The sequence below is a fragment of the Trypanosoma cruzi genome, genomic scaffold (assembly GCF_000209065.1).
Source record: "Trypanosoma cruzi strain CL Brener 1047053516251 genomic scaffold, whole genome shotgun sequence".
NCBI lineage: Eukaryota > Euglenozoa > Kinetoplastea > Trypanosomatida > Trypanosomatidae > Trypanosoma > Trypanosoma cruzi.
The window spans coordinates 18,378-32,719 of NW_001849254.1; the positions used below are offsets into that span (position 1 = coordinate 18,378).

The 14,342-nt window shown below is 47.1% G+C and overlaps 5 protein-coding genes across 5 annotated transcripts, besides 19 other annotated features; all 5 read right to left on the bottom strand.

Annotated features, from left to right (window-relative positions):
- Nucleotides 1-419: part of a sequence feature (haploid, non-Esmeraldo-like haplotype) that runs on past the window's edge.
- On the bottom strand, nt 1-1,479 carry Tc00.1047053506127.80 (molybdopterin synthase sulphurylase-like protein, putative; the record flags this gene model as incomplete). Its single annotated transcript, XM_811098.1, has 1 exon — nt 1-1,479. One exon carries the CDS (start codon nt 1,477-1,479, stop codon nt 1-3), a length of 1,479 nt encoding a protein of 492 aa, XP_816191.1.
- Nucleotides 420-1,936: a sequence feature (areas merged during assembly that could not be assigned to a particular haplotype. This can correspond to areas where the two haplotypes were merged or to regions with more than two copies in the genome that were merged during assembly.).
- On the bottom strand, nt 1,899-5,450 carry Tc00.1047053506127.90 (hypothetical protein, conserved; the record flags this gene model as incomplete). Its single annotated transcript, XM_811099.1, has 1 exon — nt 1,899-5,450. The coding sequence occupies one exon, from the start codon at nt 5,448-5,450 to the stop codon at nt 1,899-1,901; it is 3,552 nt and encodes a 1,183-aa protein (XP_816192.1).
- Nucleotides 1,937-2,439: a sequence feature (areas merged during assembly that could not be assigned to a particular haplotype. This can correspond to areas where the two haplotypes were merged or to regions with more than two copies in the genome that were merged during assembly.).
- Nucleotides 2,440-4,039: a sequence feature (areas merged during assembly that could not be assigned to a particular haplotype. This can correspond to areas where the two haplotypes were merged or to regions with more than two copies in the genome that were merged during assembly.).
- Nucleotides 4,040-4,638: a sequence feature (areas merged during assembly that could not be assigned to a particular haplotype. This can correspond to areas where the two haplotypes were merged or to regions with more than two copies in the genome that were merged during assembly.).
- Nucleotides 4,639-7,124: a sequence feature (areas merged during assembly that could not be assigned to a particular haplotype. This can correspond to areas where the two haplotypes were merged or to regions with more than two copies in the genome that were merged during assembly.).
- Nucleotides 5,790-5,830: a sequence feature (A-rich).
- Tc00.1047053506127.100 (hypothetical protein, conserved) lies at nt 5,876-8,671 on the bottom strand (the record flags this gene model as incomplete). Its single annotated transcript, XM_811100.1, has 1 exon — nt 5,876-8,671. The coding sequence occupies one exon, from the start codon at nt 8,669-8,671 to the stop codon at nt 5,876-5,878; it is 2,796 nt and encodes a 931-aa protein (XP_816193.1).
- Nucleotides 5,998-6,017: a microsatellite.
- Nucleotides 7,125-7,724: a sequence feature (areas merged during assembly that could not be assigned to a particular haplotype. This can correspond to areas where the two haplotypes were merged or to regions with more than two copies in the genome that were merged during assembly.).
- Nucleotides 7,725-9,377: a sequence feature (areas merged during assembly that could not be assigned to a particular haplotype. This can correspond to areas where the two haplotypes were merged or to regions with more than two copies in the genome that were merged during assembly.).
- Nucleotides 8,676-8,751: a sequence feature (A-rich).
- Nucleotides 9,378-9,386: a sequence feature (areas merged during assembly that could not be assigned to a particular haplotype. This can correspond to areas where the two haplotypes were merged or to regions with more than two copies in the genome that were merged during assembly.).
- Nucleotides 9,387-11,791: a sequence feature (areas merged during assembly that could not be assigned to a particular haplotype. This can correspond to areas where the two haplotypes were merged or to regions with more than two copies in the genome that were merged during assembly.).
- Nucleotides 9,442-9,497: a sequence feature (AT_rich).
- Nucleotides 9,750-9,787: a microsatellite.
- Nucleotides 10,252-11,610, bottom strand: Tc00.1047053506127.110 (eukaryotic peptide chain release factor subunit 1, putative; the record flags this gene model as incomplete). The annotated part of the gene is made up of 1 exon (XM_811101.1): nt 10,252-11,610. The coding sequence occupies one exon, from the start codon at nt 11,608-11,610 to the stop codon at nt 10,252-10,254; it is 1,359 nt and encodes a 452-aa protein (XP_816194.1).
- Nucleotides 11,792-14,342: part of a sequence feature (heterozygous, Esmeraldo-like haplotype) that runs on past the window's edge.
- On the bottom strand, nt 11,864-13,828 carry Tc00.1047053506127.120 (hypothetical protein, conserved; the record flags this gene model as incomplete). The annotated part of the gene is made up of 1 exon (XM_811102.1): nt 11,864-13,828. The coding sequence occupies one exon, from the start codon at nt 13,826-13,828 to the stop codon at nt 11,864-11,866; it is 1,965 nt and encodes a 654-aa protein (XP_816195.1).
- Nucleotides 13,830-13,853: a sequence feature (AT_rich).
- Nucleotides 13,862-13,978: a sequence feature (A-rich).
- Nucleotides 14,171-14,197: a microsatellite.

Below are 14,342 nucleotides of genomic sequence, written 5' to 3' on the forward strand. Positions count from 1 at the left end.
TTAATAAAAAGGAAATTTATTGTCAACATCGTGGTGGTATCGGTTAAGTCCACCTTCCATATTTATAAAACGGTACCGCCGCCTTGAAGTGTAGGGCTTTGTGGCGTCGGTGCGACCATCATCCAACGTGTCGCATCGCTGTTCAGTCGACAAGAAAATTTTAACGGCTTCGGTCGACTTTATCCCTCTGCGACAGACCACAAACACAGTCACGCAATCATTCGTGGTGCCGATATGACAGCTGACAAAGCGTTCCCATTCATTCCAAAGGACACCGTCAAGCTGCCATTTTTTGAGCTGCAACAGCGGCAGCAAGACAGCCGTAGGAAGGTGAGCCATTTCGTACTGTTCCTTTGAGCGTACATCCAAAATCATGCACGTTGTCGTAGAGTGCCCTATGTGTTGAAGATATGCAAAGGCATCCTTTGGCGAGATGCGTGCCTCTGTGGGAAGAAGTTGTGCACTCAACGCAGAGCCAGAAACACATGACACCGCAATGTACTCGGGGCGCTCTGCTACTAGTTCGTGCAGTCCTCTACTCTTATCCGAGGCATCACCGCACACCAGACACGTTTTTTGTCGACCACGAAGATTCACAACTCGCATATGGAAGCGGAGTCCATCAAAGATAAGCATACGGCCTGAAAGTACATCCCCGGCCTTTGCCAAAACTTTCAGTACTTCCATCGCCTGCAAACAACCAATGAAACCAGGCACCGGGCCCATGACACCCGTGTCATTGCAGCTGCCAACTGCCTCTCGCGGCGGGGGAACAGGAAAAAGGCAGCGAAGACATGGACCGCCGTCATACCCATAGACAGACAACTGCCCATCCCATCGCATCGCACTGCCACTTACAACAGGTTTCTCATGTCGGACGGCGGCGTCATTTATTAAATAGCGCGCTGCAACATTGTCCGTGCCATCCACCACCAAATCACAGTCTCGCACGAGATCCTCCGCGTTGAATGGATCAAATGCCACATCCAGTGGGTAGACCATCGTGTCCGGGTTGAGTGCACGACATGCACTTGCCGCGCTGTCCACCTTTTTCCACCCGATGCGATCTGTTGCGTGTATGACCTGGCGGTGAAGATTGCTCAGCTCCACCACGTCAAAATCGACAATCCTCAGCTCACCGACCCCCGAGGCCGCAAGAAAAAGTGCAATGGTGCTACCCAATCCACCCGCACCCACGAGAAGAACACGACCACGACGAATTCGTTCCATGCCACTCGCGCCAATGCCATCCACCATCATCTGCCGCGAGAAACGCTCCACATCCGCCTTTGTTAACGAGGCCGCCGCGCACACAAAAGGTGCCAACACGTCACTCGGGTATTTATCTTTCATGTGATCATTCTCACTTGTCGCTTGCAGAGGCAAAGTGCGGCGCCTTTCGCTCAGCCGGCGCTCGAGCTCCCGCAGCTTTCGCCGCGTCGCCTCCACCTCTGCCTCTAACTCCGTTGTTTCATCCATTTCACAAGTCAACTCGTCTCAGACCACCCCGCTTAGCACTTCTCTCAATTTGCACCGGCAGTGCACAGGTTAAACGACCCCAACGAGTAGCAAAAGCAAAAAAGGGCTAAAGGAAACTCAAAGACAATTACAGATGCCATTTATTTCGCGCACATCATTCGTCAATACAGCAATTATGCAACACCTCTTTCTTAAAAGCCATCAAGAGGAGTTCACGTTCACTCCCTCCATCATTAGACCACAAAAGGGGTGAACCTAACAATTCATTCATACAATAGCCAAAAATGATGGGAAATACAGAGGAATAGTAACAAAAAACCACTTACGCACTCACATAAAACAAACAGCAACAATAAAAAATAACCGCCGCGGCAAGAAAATAGCACTGATGGCCCAATTAATCTTGGCAACGTCGCATATTACTTTTTTTTGCTTTGTGTAGACAAACGGAATGTCCCACAGAGAGTGGCGGGAACTGTGCGGTGAAAGTCCATAGCGGAAAACCCCGATGACGCTGCCAAAGTGTGCATAACCTGCGTAAGAGTCTCTGCCTCCGTCGGTAAAATATCCTCTTGCTGACGAGAGCCCTTTTGCCCAAAGGCGCACACATACACTCGAACCGCCTGCGATAAATGATTCAGAAGGAGCACTAACTGGTCCGAGTGGAATTGCTTCAACAGGAGTGAAAGGCCCTTGGCAAACGCCTCAGGGTCAACCAAGTCCTTCGGTTGGTTCGGCACCATGGAGGCAATAGACTCATCGTAGCGCATCCTCGGTACGTTGCGCAGCGTCAGAGCAAGGAGGTAGAAGACAAGAGAAGGTATGGGCTTTGACGTCACGTACACCTTGGAGAGGGCATCGCTAATGCCAACAGAATCGAGAAATGGGGAGATGACGGCTATAACTTCGTCGGGAATGGGGTGGGAGTCCGGGTTGTGGTAATGATGACGCAGGTCCATCAACAACGCCTCATTTGCCGTCGACAATGCAGCAAAGAGGGATCCGCTGTTTAACTTGCAGAAGGAGCGAAGTTCACTCGCAATCATCGTGCGCATGAGTTGAATACGTCCAACACGTACCAAAATCTTCGTCAGCTCCGCAAAGTGACTATCGCCAACACCACTTCCTCCATCAACAGCCCCCATCAACTTCAAATAAATTTGTGTGCCATTTGTCGGCGTATCACTGGCCGGACACAACTCCCTGCCAATTTTTGCGACCTCCTCCTCCACCGGCTCTATCGCCGCGCGAATGGATTTTAACGCCAGCTGCAAGTCCTTAGCGAGAACAAAACACATCAGTCGATCCAGTGCCCCAAGACCCATGGAGCCAATGGCGTCGCAAATGCTGGTAAAGGTGCGTGTCCCCACGATCTCCTGAAGACCATCTCGCGCGTACCATGAGCCATATGCTGACAAGAAGACAGAGCGCATTGGGTCTGTCATTATGAGAAGGTGCTGCAATATTCTACCAAGGAAACTGTACGCGGAATTCTCCTTAGACCGTGAAAAATATGGAATAGGGATGCTGTCAGATTGATACTGGGATTTCCAGGGGTACAACTTCTTTTGCATGAAGGCATTGCATTCCATTTCCACATTAAAGTGAACAATGCGGGAAAACTCTTCTAGCCAAATACAAAGTCCATGAACGTTGACATAGTCCTGAATGTACTCGAAGGATGCTCGGATGCCATTCAACCTTCTTGCAAGGCGAGCAAGTTCTTCATCAAACAGACTCGCCGAAATGGGATCATTTCCGTCAAAAAGCAACGAGTGATGCAACTCATGTGTGATTTGTCTTACAAGTTCCTTTCGAATTCCATCCTCCAAAAGCTGATGCGAATCCACCTGAATCACGCCCACAAGGGTACTTTCCATGGCAAGAATACCGCTGGCATATTTGGCGATATCCGCCGTGTGAGCGGAGAGTCTCCGCCGAATGTCCAGCTGACTCTCATTTTTCATCTCCTTCCGCAAAAGTTTTGTCGGGCATTCCCGGAGGTCATTTGTTAAAATCTCCATAATTTCTCGCAGGACGTCAAAGATGGAGGTTGGAATGATATGAAGGACACCTCGTGCAAAGGCCACCAGGTCACCAGAGTAATACTCCGATGTCGTTTCAAGAGCCGCCAAAAGACGAGCATCATTCTGCGCCCCCTGATCAATACGATTGCACGGCAGCTCCAGCATCGATGCCAGCTTTACAAACACAGCACGCATTTGTACAGCAAGATCTGGTCGTTGTTTAATCTTCATTTGAATGGCATTCACAAAATAACCATGTGTCGATACACGTTCCCAGGCATACGATAAGTCCCCCACCGTAGCGATGGTGATGAGCACCTTGTTCTCAATATTAATGTATCGTATCATCTGACGCAAGAGAAATTGTGTGTCCTGCACAAACTGAACGACTTGCAGATTACTATCAATCTGATGAAACTCCTGCACATTTTCAAGTGCCTTAATTAATTTTTGAATTTTTCGACTAGCTGTAATGCTATCCGTATAGTCTAGACCCTCAATGCGTTCAGATATCTCGGAAAACCACGCCTCCAGCTGTGAATCACGCACATTATCACTAAGAACATGCTCACCTGAGAAAAAAGTGGCCAGTTTCGACATTTTTGTTGCCCCTTCCTCCCGCGAGGACTCCCATTTGGAACGTTTTTGTTTCAGTAGTGTAGTGAACATAGCGCGGAGAGTAAACTCCAGCTGAGCCGTGCGTAGTAACAGTGTGATAATATCGTCTTCCGTAACACTGCCCATGATCATTTCGTAACTCCTTCGATACTTCTCAAGGTAACGACTGCCAGGCCGGCCGCGGGTTGAATGGAGAATGAACCACCGCAGCACAACGTTCGCCTCACGGATACGGGGCAGCAGCGAGGAGTGAATGTTGTCCAGAACATATTGTTCAGTCAGCACACCTTCTCTCAAAACTTCTCCAATTGAATTATTGAGGGACTTCATACAACTCTGCATTCGCTCAAGATGATAAGTTACGTTCTCAATAGCAACGGTTCCACTAATGGCTGTGCTGGCCGCCCTAAAATTCCGCCATGCCACTGTGAGATCCACTGTAAATCCCATGTAATAGTTTATAACCCAATTATCAGCAAAGTGTTTATCAACAATCTCTCGCATGACAGGTCCTTCGTTGTGTAGTATCTCTGGACGGAAAAATAGGAGTACATATAACGCGGCACCCTGCAGAGCTAAGGCCGCACTCCGGTGCTCTGGTGCAGGATAGTTGTATGCCATCTGGTAGATATCATCTGAGCGAATACGTCCCAAGATCATTCCAACCACTTCCTTGTCAATAGGCACACGATTAAAGTAAGCAACGGGGTAACATTCGGGTAATGTCTGGTCGGGCTCATAGCCCGTTGCGCGGCAAAGGTTAGTCACCTCAACCATGTTGGCCTCTCCGGCGCCCTTGTAGCGAATGTAACTCACAAGAAGATTTTCTCGTGTTTTGCCACCAATTTTATAATCCAACAGCAGCAACATGACACCGTAGAGGTGCAGAATTTCACAGAGAAGTTGTTTTCCATCGAGGTTGACCAAAATGGATTCCAGAGTCTGAGAAATGTACATGCCCTCCCTTATCTCCTCTATAAATCGGTTTAACTCCAACACGTACCCGTAGACGCCACGGAAAAGCTTAAAGAACCGATCGAGAAGCTCCATGTGTGTTGTGGCAAGGACCTCGTCCTTCTGAAGCAGCTCATAGGAATCCTGAATGCGTTTCTCAAACCCATCCTGCGCCTTGAAGTATCGAAAATCACTGATGAGAGGGGCATACTCCGTCTCTTCGGGGTGTATGAACTCCAGTGGAATGTGCTCCGAGAGACGTAGGATTTCCGCGATGATGGTGCTTCCGCGCGCCGCAAGTTGAAGGGCATTTTGCCCACAATCGTCATTCAAAAACTCCGAACGATGCTTCTTCCATTTCTCACGGTTCATCCTCCCCCGTTTCAGCAAGCTGTTCCTCGTGAGATTTTAAGCGGCAACGAGAATAAAGGGATTTACAAGATCTTTTTCTTTTTGCTTCTTTTTCCTTTCGTCTCTGTACTATGTCGGGGAAAGAAAGAAATGAAGTGAATGAATCATGCCAAGAGGATTTAACCCATAAATACATGGATAAACGGGGCATGTATGCACGTTCCATTCATAACGATGGGTGGGGAAATCCACACACAAACGCACGCTCCCAAAGTGAAGGAAACACCACAGGAAACTTGCCAACTAAAGTTTTAAGTATGCTTGCATTAATCGTAAATTGTCTATGATTGCCGTATTCATAAAAAAATGTGAAAAACAACAAAAACAAAAAAAAAAAAAAAGCCGTTTATAAGAACACCGTCAATAACACAATGATCCAAGCATTCTCAGACAGCCTGTGAAGAATATTCTACATCCGCTGAGAGTTCCGCATCAGAGTTGGTTTGGACAAAATTGCCATTATAGGCATCGGTCCAGCTACTCTCATTGGCATTTTCATCCAACATAACATCATCATCATCATCATCAAGGGGTTCATTTTCGGCACAAGTAAACCGGCACTGCAGGAGAGTCTCTAGAACACCCCAGTGGTAGTCTGCCTTCTCATCTACAGCTGTCGGTGCTTGAGTGGCCATTGTTGTTTTCTCCTCAATCCCTTCCTTTTCCCTCTCCTGTTCCCATGCAGTCTTTGGCCTTAACTGCCGAAACAGGGCCAACTGACGCTCCTTCCACTCCAACTGAGCCAAAAGATCATCGGCGGCATATGAAGAATGCACATTGGTGGGCGGCACTTGTATCGCTGCTTCCAAAGTCTCATCACCAAGGGGCGACACCGCATACGCGCTCGTCATCTCACACTCTGTTGGATGCACGACGGGCTGCTCAGCAACCGCATTTTCGCACTTTGGCGTTTGCGCTGGCACCTCTTGACAACTGCCAGGTGCCATTGTGTCCATCTCATCGGTGGCGTATAGTGGAGTAAAGAGAGGTGGATAAACTGACAATAGCGCCCTCACTCGGCGTGGCTCCGTCTCCTGCATGTCACGCTCCAACGCATCAAGGGCGCTTTCGGCGGAATCCGTTTCATCATTATCATAATCATCCTTTTTCTGTTTACTCACCGAATCACTGAATGAGCTGGCAGAAGAGGCTGGCACCACAGATGATACATCCGCATCCTCCGAATTGGAAATACCCGAGAAGGGGGAATCGGTCACAACATCATCGTAAGATTTCGAAGCCAAACTAATTCTTTGCTGCTCCTTGGTAGAAACATCAAGAAAAGACCCCGCAACATCATCAACAGCTTCCGTCACACTGCTCGAGCCCTCCAATGAGGCCCGTGGAATTTCCTCGTCAACTTCTCTTGTCTCTCCCTCATCACTTGGTAGTGGAACGTCGTCCTCTACCATGTCAACAACGTTAATTGCCCCAACCAGAGCATTCGCATAATCACTTTCCGCCGTCGCCCAACTCAATTCACCAACCACCTCTTGAGGAATACTCACTTCATCGTCGTCGGGTTTACCACCGCTCCATGTTCCCTGATCATCCAGCTCGTCAAATACCTCATTACCCATGAGGTCAGAACCGTTTGCGATGCCTACGACATTGTCTTCCACCATATCGTCAACAATACTACTTCGGCTGAGTGCTGCAGCCGTAGAGACTTCATCCACCATATCTCTATCACTGCTTCGCCCTGCTTCGTTCTCCATGAGATCGATGATGTCATTCATGACGTCCGATAGCGTACTCTTGTCATGACGCATTCGCTGGTGGGCCTTTGCAATGCGCTGTGCCTTGGCAAGAAGTTTTTGCTTTGCTTCCTGCGCCTTGCGCTGACAGTCAAGAAACCTCATGTTCCGTTTCATTTGGTCAATAAAGCGACGAAGTTTCCGGACGTCGCCTATATCACGTCGCAAGCTCGACAACCATACACGACGCTCATCGTCGTCCTTGGGCTTCGTGAAAGAATTCATTTCCAACGTGGCCTCATCTTCATTTTTTATTCGTAGTTGCCGCATATCTCCATCCGGGCCGAGAAGTGCCTGCATGAGGCGATTAGCAGAGCCACATGCGTTGTAGAACTCTTGCAGTGTGCTCAATAGAGATATATCGTCCCCGATTGGACCACGCATGTCACTATTTACTTCTTCAATCAAAGAAGATTCAGCCATCGATGTCGACACATTGACACTTTGGGAAGAAGAGTTCTTCATACTAGAGTCGTTTTTAATGGACATGCTGCTCGTTGCTACGCTGGAGCTATTGGAAATGTTGGCGACGGGTAAGTCTGTTGAAACACCACCTCTGCTTTCAAAATCTTCCGTATATGACACGGTAGAATAGACGGCATTTGCCAAACTTGAGATGACTGAGGCACTTAAGGAGGCATCGCCACGTGCGCTTTCCAGGGGTTTTACTAGGGGAACGTAATATACACGCTTGTAGGGCCGCGGTTCCTCTGTCGGACGAACCACATCTACTGAAATTGTTCCTCTCATCATTTTTGATTTGGGTGGTACAGTTTCCTCAACTCGAAGTGCTTTTTTATTGGAGCACTCCTCCGTGTATGACTTCAGCACTTTCTCCAGTAGTGGGCTGGCAATGGAAGCAGAGTTGCTTTTGGCCGGTTGCTGTGGTGTCGGTGCTGCTAACGTAACGTTAGCCCCAACAGACTCCATGAATAGCATCGACTGTTGATATAATGCCGATGCGAGACCTGCTGTACGTCGTTCTGTCTGAAAAAGTGAAATCTCTTCGCGGAGCAGGTCCAGTTGCCGCATCGACGCGCGAAGGCCACGGTGCACCTCCATTTGTTCTTGAAACCGCCGCTCAATTTCCCGCATCACCTGACGAAACGGCACTTTCGGTCTGCCGGGTGTGCGGGGCTCATCCTCCTCCACGAAAGCAGCGTCATTCACGGTGGGGGCGGCGTGGGGCTCGTCAGTGACCGCGTCTCCGCCAGAAGTCACGACGGCCTCCGAGGCTCTCATGTTTGAAAGAAGCGGTGGTGCAGTCTCACCGTGACAAACACCGTCAAAGGGACCGTCACATGTCTCCGGAAAAATAAATGACTCCTTCTCACAGGACCTCCGCCCTGGGCCATACGATGATCCAAAAAGCTGAGAAAAAAGCGGGGTGTTTGCAGCGCTAAAACACGTATCCTGTTCATACATTTCTAAAACAAAACAAAAAAGCAAAAAAAAGCACCCAACTCAAAGAAAGAAAAAAAAGACTAAAAAAGCAAAAGAGAAAACACACAGAAATACAAGTCCATCAAATGTGCGCATTCAAACACACACACACACAAAAAAAAAAAAAAACAACTAATTTGCATATATGTACACACTGCACAGAACAAAATAATTTAGGTGTCTGCTCTTTGGTAATATGGGGTAAAAAAATCTTTTCCCTTGTTGTTGGTTTGTTCCATTTTCTGTATGCGCCGGTTGAATGTCGGTAGTTTCATACGAAAAATCCAAAAGGAATAAAAAAAGAATTTTGCAATGCCGAGAGCAGCAGGCATGTGGAAGGATATTTTATGGGACTTGCAATACTCATGAAGTTAACCCCACCTCTGTAAATGTGTGGGACCGGAACCAGTTGATGTGGTACGGAAAAGAGAACAGAAGATGCCTCGTGTATGTAAGCCAAAACGTAAAAGGATGTTCTAAGAGGTTTTGTGTGTCCCCGCCTCACTCGCCCTCAAGCAATCGGAGTGAGTGTTTCGGGCGGTTTCGTACGTGGAAACGTACATTTCTAATTTCATAGGGAGCGGCGGTTCAATGACGCTTTCAACGCAATGGTATTTAGACATGCTCTATCCCACGCCGATTAACGCACCCCTCCCCCCACCGCTGAAATAACATGATGGCAGGATGGTGTTTGCGGTTCTGAATTTCTATTCCTGTCTGTTATTCTCCCCTCTTATGTTTTCTGCATCTCCTTTAAAAAATGAAAAAAATAAAAAATGGTTAAATAAAAGTAAAATAATTATATAAAGAGGAGCATTTAAACATTATTTTTTTTGTTTTTTCTTAATGGCACAACATGAAAGAGTCCAAAAGAGTTGCAGCGGAACAAACAAACAAACACAAATATGGCTGTATAAAAGTGGCCCTCTATTGTCTACTTCATTCTCATTCTCTCTCGCCTGTTTACTTCCCGCGTGTCACTAACGTTCATAACCCATGATGTCCAATGCCTTCTGTCCTCTCGGTTCACTTTTCCTCTTTCCCTTAGCTTAGCTCCCGTTTATTATTATTATTATTATTGTTTTTATTATTATTATTTGCTCGTCCCTTTGTGAATGTCAAATTTCCATGTTTCCTTTATTTTTTTTCATTTCTCAACTTATGTGCCTTTCTTCACTCTCCTCACAACGAATTAAAGCGCTTGTGGCTTCTGTGCCGCGTGTTGCGTCGTGTCGACCACAAGCCCTTGAGAAGCGTGCACACAAAAAACGGGGTCGCCAGAGAGTGACCAAAACAAACAAACTCCACATTGGCGTTATGTGGGGAAAGGGGATAAAACGCATATGGGAAGCAAAGTGGGTTCTTTCATTATCAGTTATTATCAGTATTATTACGATTGTTCTTGTTATTTCGGAAACCCACTCCCTTCTTTTCTTTTTCTTTTCTCTGTCGTTGTTTGCTCCACATGTCGCGGCTGCCGCCCTCTTCTTCTCGTTTTGGGTTTCGGTGTCGCTTCTTTCTAAACTCGCCCTTGCCGTGACGCCGCCTCACTCATCGGTAACTCACATGAAGTCGTCATCAAAGTCGTAGTCTTCGTTGTTTGCGGCGATGCGTTCATCGTCGTCATCCTTCTTCTCCACGTCCCGGAGTGCCATCAGGTCGAGTTTGTACCGGAGAATACCGCCAATACCGCCGAATCCGCGAACAAACTGCGTCCCCTCCTGGCTACGGTTTGTAACAAGTTCCAGGGTGCATCCAAATTTCTGGTAGTTTGTCGCAAGCCAGTCCACAAAATTCTCCTCCTCAATCTCGTTTTGTGTCTTTCCTGCTTCATGTGCGTGGATGTTCTCCTTCGCCGCGTTGGCATCTGTCATGATGCGGATGGTGACCTCCTCTTCTGGTGTCCCACGATTCTTGACTATTGTGTACCGGCTCATCTCCAGATCCTCATACACAATGAGCGTCTCGACCGCACCCGCCTCTAGACACTTCATGGTGTCGTTCACCCCAAAGCAATACATCTGTGTGTCACAGGCAATCTGATCAAAAAAGCTCTGCAGCAGCTTTTTCTCCTGCACAAGTTTTACGCCCGTGAGAGCATCGGCGGCAAGATCTATGGCTTGATTTAAACCAACGTCGCCGGGATGAGCTACATCCACCACTTTCAACACCACGGCCTTGAGGCGCGGGTCAAAGAGATCGGACTGGTATAGCACCTCCTTAAACTCTGCAGAACCTGCCAACACAAGGCCCACGACATTCGGACGGTCGTTCGTGATGAAGTACTGCGTGGCCCCCTCTGCCACTTTGCGCAAGTAGTTGTGACGGCGTTCCATACGAATACGAGCAAAACGGTTTTTACTCTGACCACCTCGACCATGTTTTTTTGGTAGCTCCACCGTGAAAGAACCGAGTTTCTCCTTGACGCTCCCGCAGAGAGTCGCGTATGTCGTACCGCTACCGTCCACTACAATGAAGCCAAATTTCTCATCTGATTCCAACATGCGGTGTAACTCCTCTGTGTGAAACTTATTGTCACAGAGGTACAAACTGCGACTAACGGGCTTAAATGGCTCAATGTCCAGCGTGAGCTTCTTTTCCTTGTTATCGGCTGTGAGAACGGTACCACAATAAAGAAGAAGCCCGTTCGGTGGGAGACGATTGTACTGCTTCAAGCGCCCAAGGGAGGCAGTGATGGCACTTTGAACACTCAGTTTGTTGGTGTGGGACTTAATATTCGACGCGGTGCCGTACTCATTATTTAACTTTGTGACCATACCAGAGACCTGCTCCTTCGGCGTCATGTAAATACTGATAACACTGGTACCCATGCCACGCGCGGACTCAAGCATCTGGATGAGTTTTTTCACCTTGTAGCGCTCAATCGCCTTCTCCGACTCGGACAGCTCATGATCGCCCATAATGCGCTTCCTTGATCTCCGGACAACTCATTCATCATACAACAGACATGCACACACATACACGTAGAGAGAGGGAGAAAGACAAAGACACAGAAAACAACAACAACTAAATGGCAAAAAATATGTGAGAATATTCATAAGCAGTAAATCCCAATACACTCTGCTTCAGGGCTCATACACGGGTGTTTCGCTCTTTGAGGCGTATTTATGTGTTTCCTTCATTCTTTCACTTTTCTCCTCACACCGATCCACTTCAGTGTGTGTGTGGAACCCATACAATATTCATACTCACGGCAACGAGTGCAAGTAACACAAGAGAAATGATGAAAAGAACCAAAGACGATTTCCCCCAGCTGTCATGGGCAAATCCCTCCATCACCAGGTACTGATCCCCCGTGTAGCAGTAGGAACGGTTCGCTTTGGTGTCACACGAATACGGGTTGCCGCGTAGTTCCGATGCGACCACACCGCCATAACCATAGCGTAGCAACGACAGGGCCGGAAATATTCGTGGCACCGTCGGAAGACATATAAGAAAACCGCTCAATATGATACAATACACGTAATATATATTCTGAAAAAGCCACAGATCCTGCTCAAAAGGGTGCCAATAAACCAACAACAATGTCAGAGAGGCATGAGCAAGACTCGTGAGGCCCATTGTCAATGCCAGAGAAAGGGATGATGTTAATATGAAAGCAGTGCAACAAGCTGCAATGATTGCAAAAATAGCCCGAGTAAGAACAAGACGAAGCACGGTAGCCGTAAAGTATTGTAAGGTGTCAAAGTAATTGTTGTTTCGAAGATGTACAGCTGAAAAAAACTCCCTCACTTCCGTGTCAATTAAAATTGTATTCACCTGCATTGAACATGACACAAGAAAAAAGACAACCCCTCTTTTGTTTTGCATGGCATTTTGATCGCTTCCTGATCCCGCTATCAGGGAGGCCATAAGAAAAAATAAAAGAAAGAGAGTAATCCATGAAACAAGAAAGCTCCGGTGCTCAATGGTGGCGCGCCGGCATGTGTGAGCAGTCAGCAGGTACCATTGAAGAAAATAATTTGGTGAGGGCGCAGCAGCATGCAGGACAGGGTCAAAGCCGTTCAAAGCAATGCTTTTCCGGTGGTCTTCAACCTGACGTTGAATTCGACGGTAAACTGCGCTGCTTTTAAATATGTCCGCTACACGAGGTGAATCCCCTTTTTCATCGAGTGCCACTAACAGTTCCCCAAGGGATTCATCGCCCATACTTTGAACACAACTTTGCTCCCGCAGGAATTCCTCCACCCCCGCCTTTGGGCCGGAGTACAGAAGGTGTCCTTTTGCTCCAAGCAGCAAAATATTGTCGGCAATATCAAAGAGTGCACGATGAATCTCCGTCGCTGACACGACAATAACTCGCCCGCTACTCCCAGATAAACCCCGCAACACGGAGACAAAACCATGGAGTTCACCAGAAGAAAGACTTCTCATTGGCATATCCAAAGCTAACAACATCGGATTGCGCACAAGTTCCATGCCCAAAGTAAGCTGATAAAGCTGTGAAGGACTTAGTTTCTCTGTCTTAACATCGAGCAACTGGTCAAGATGCACTGCTTTAGCAACTTCCTTTACAATACGATCCTCTTCCAAAGTTTCCACACGCATACGCACCGAGAAAAGAAGGTTGCGACGTACTGTGGCATCTCTTAAACACACCCCAGTAGACGTGATAAAGGCAACTCGCCTACGAAAAGCAGTCGATACAACCGGAAGTTCATTAGCCATAACTGAACCAGACGCTCGCTCTTCAACACCCGCCAACACCTCAAGCAACTTGCGAGAGCACATTTCGTTGGCACTCAATACAACAACAACAGAGCCAGCGAGAAAATAACCAGACACATTTCGCAAAATCAAACGGGGCGACCGAAAAATAGAAGCTCGTCCCTCCAAAGACACATTTTCAAAAGCAATTACAAAACCACTTTTCGCCTGCGCAATAACATCTCTTGATCGCAAAAAAGGTGATCCCTCCCCTAATGGTGTCGTCGTACTGCTGCAATCTGGACCGGAAGTGCTCACCGCACAAGCCGATTCTGGCAGCATGGGTCCTAATGGAGGCGATGCATCCGGTAAAACGGCAGCTGGCAGTTCGCCCATAGGCACAGCTAATGTACTATCATCGTCGGTGGCATTGGGCTGCTGAACTTCTCGTTGGTTCCGAAAGTGCCGCATGAAAAAAATAAAATTTTAAATTTTTGTACTACGAAAGGAAGAAAAAAGCAAAAACAATAAAAAAAAATAAATCCGGATATATGTATAAATTTACAATAAACACACAAATAAAACGAACAAACAAGAAAAAAAATAATAATAATAAATAAATAACGGCATTTAAAAAATTGCAAATGAATTTCGTATATGTTTTTCTTCTTTTTTCCTCTTTTTGTGTGTGTGTTCTCCTTTTCCCTGTATTGCCCCTTATTTTTTGTTTCTTCTTTTCATGGCATGCATGTAACGTTTTACCCCTCAATTTTGTTAGAGATAAATAAAGAGGACATGGAAGCATTTATCCGCAAAAAAAAAAAAAAAGAAAAAAAAAAATGCGTCCAATGGATTTTAAAAGCCCTAACATCCCACCAACCGGACAGGCATCCGCACCACGTCAAAAGTGGCCATGAAAACCCAAGGCCAGCCTCCATCAATTATTTACATGCCTTTTATTATTGTCATGCTTCATTGCCGTATA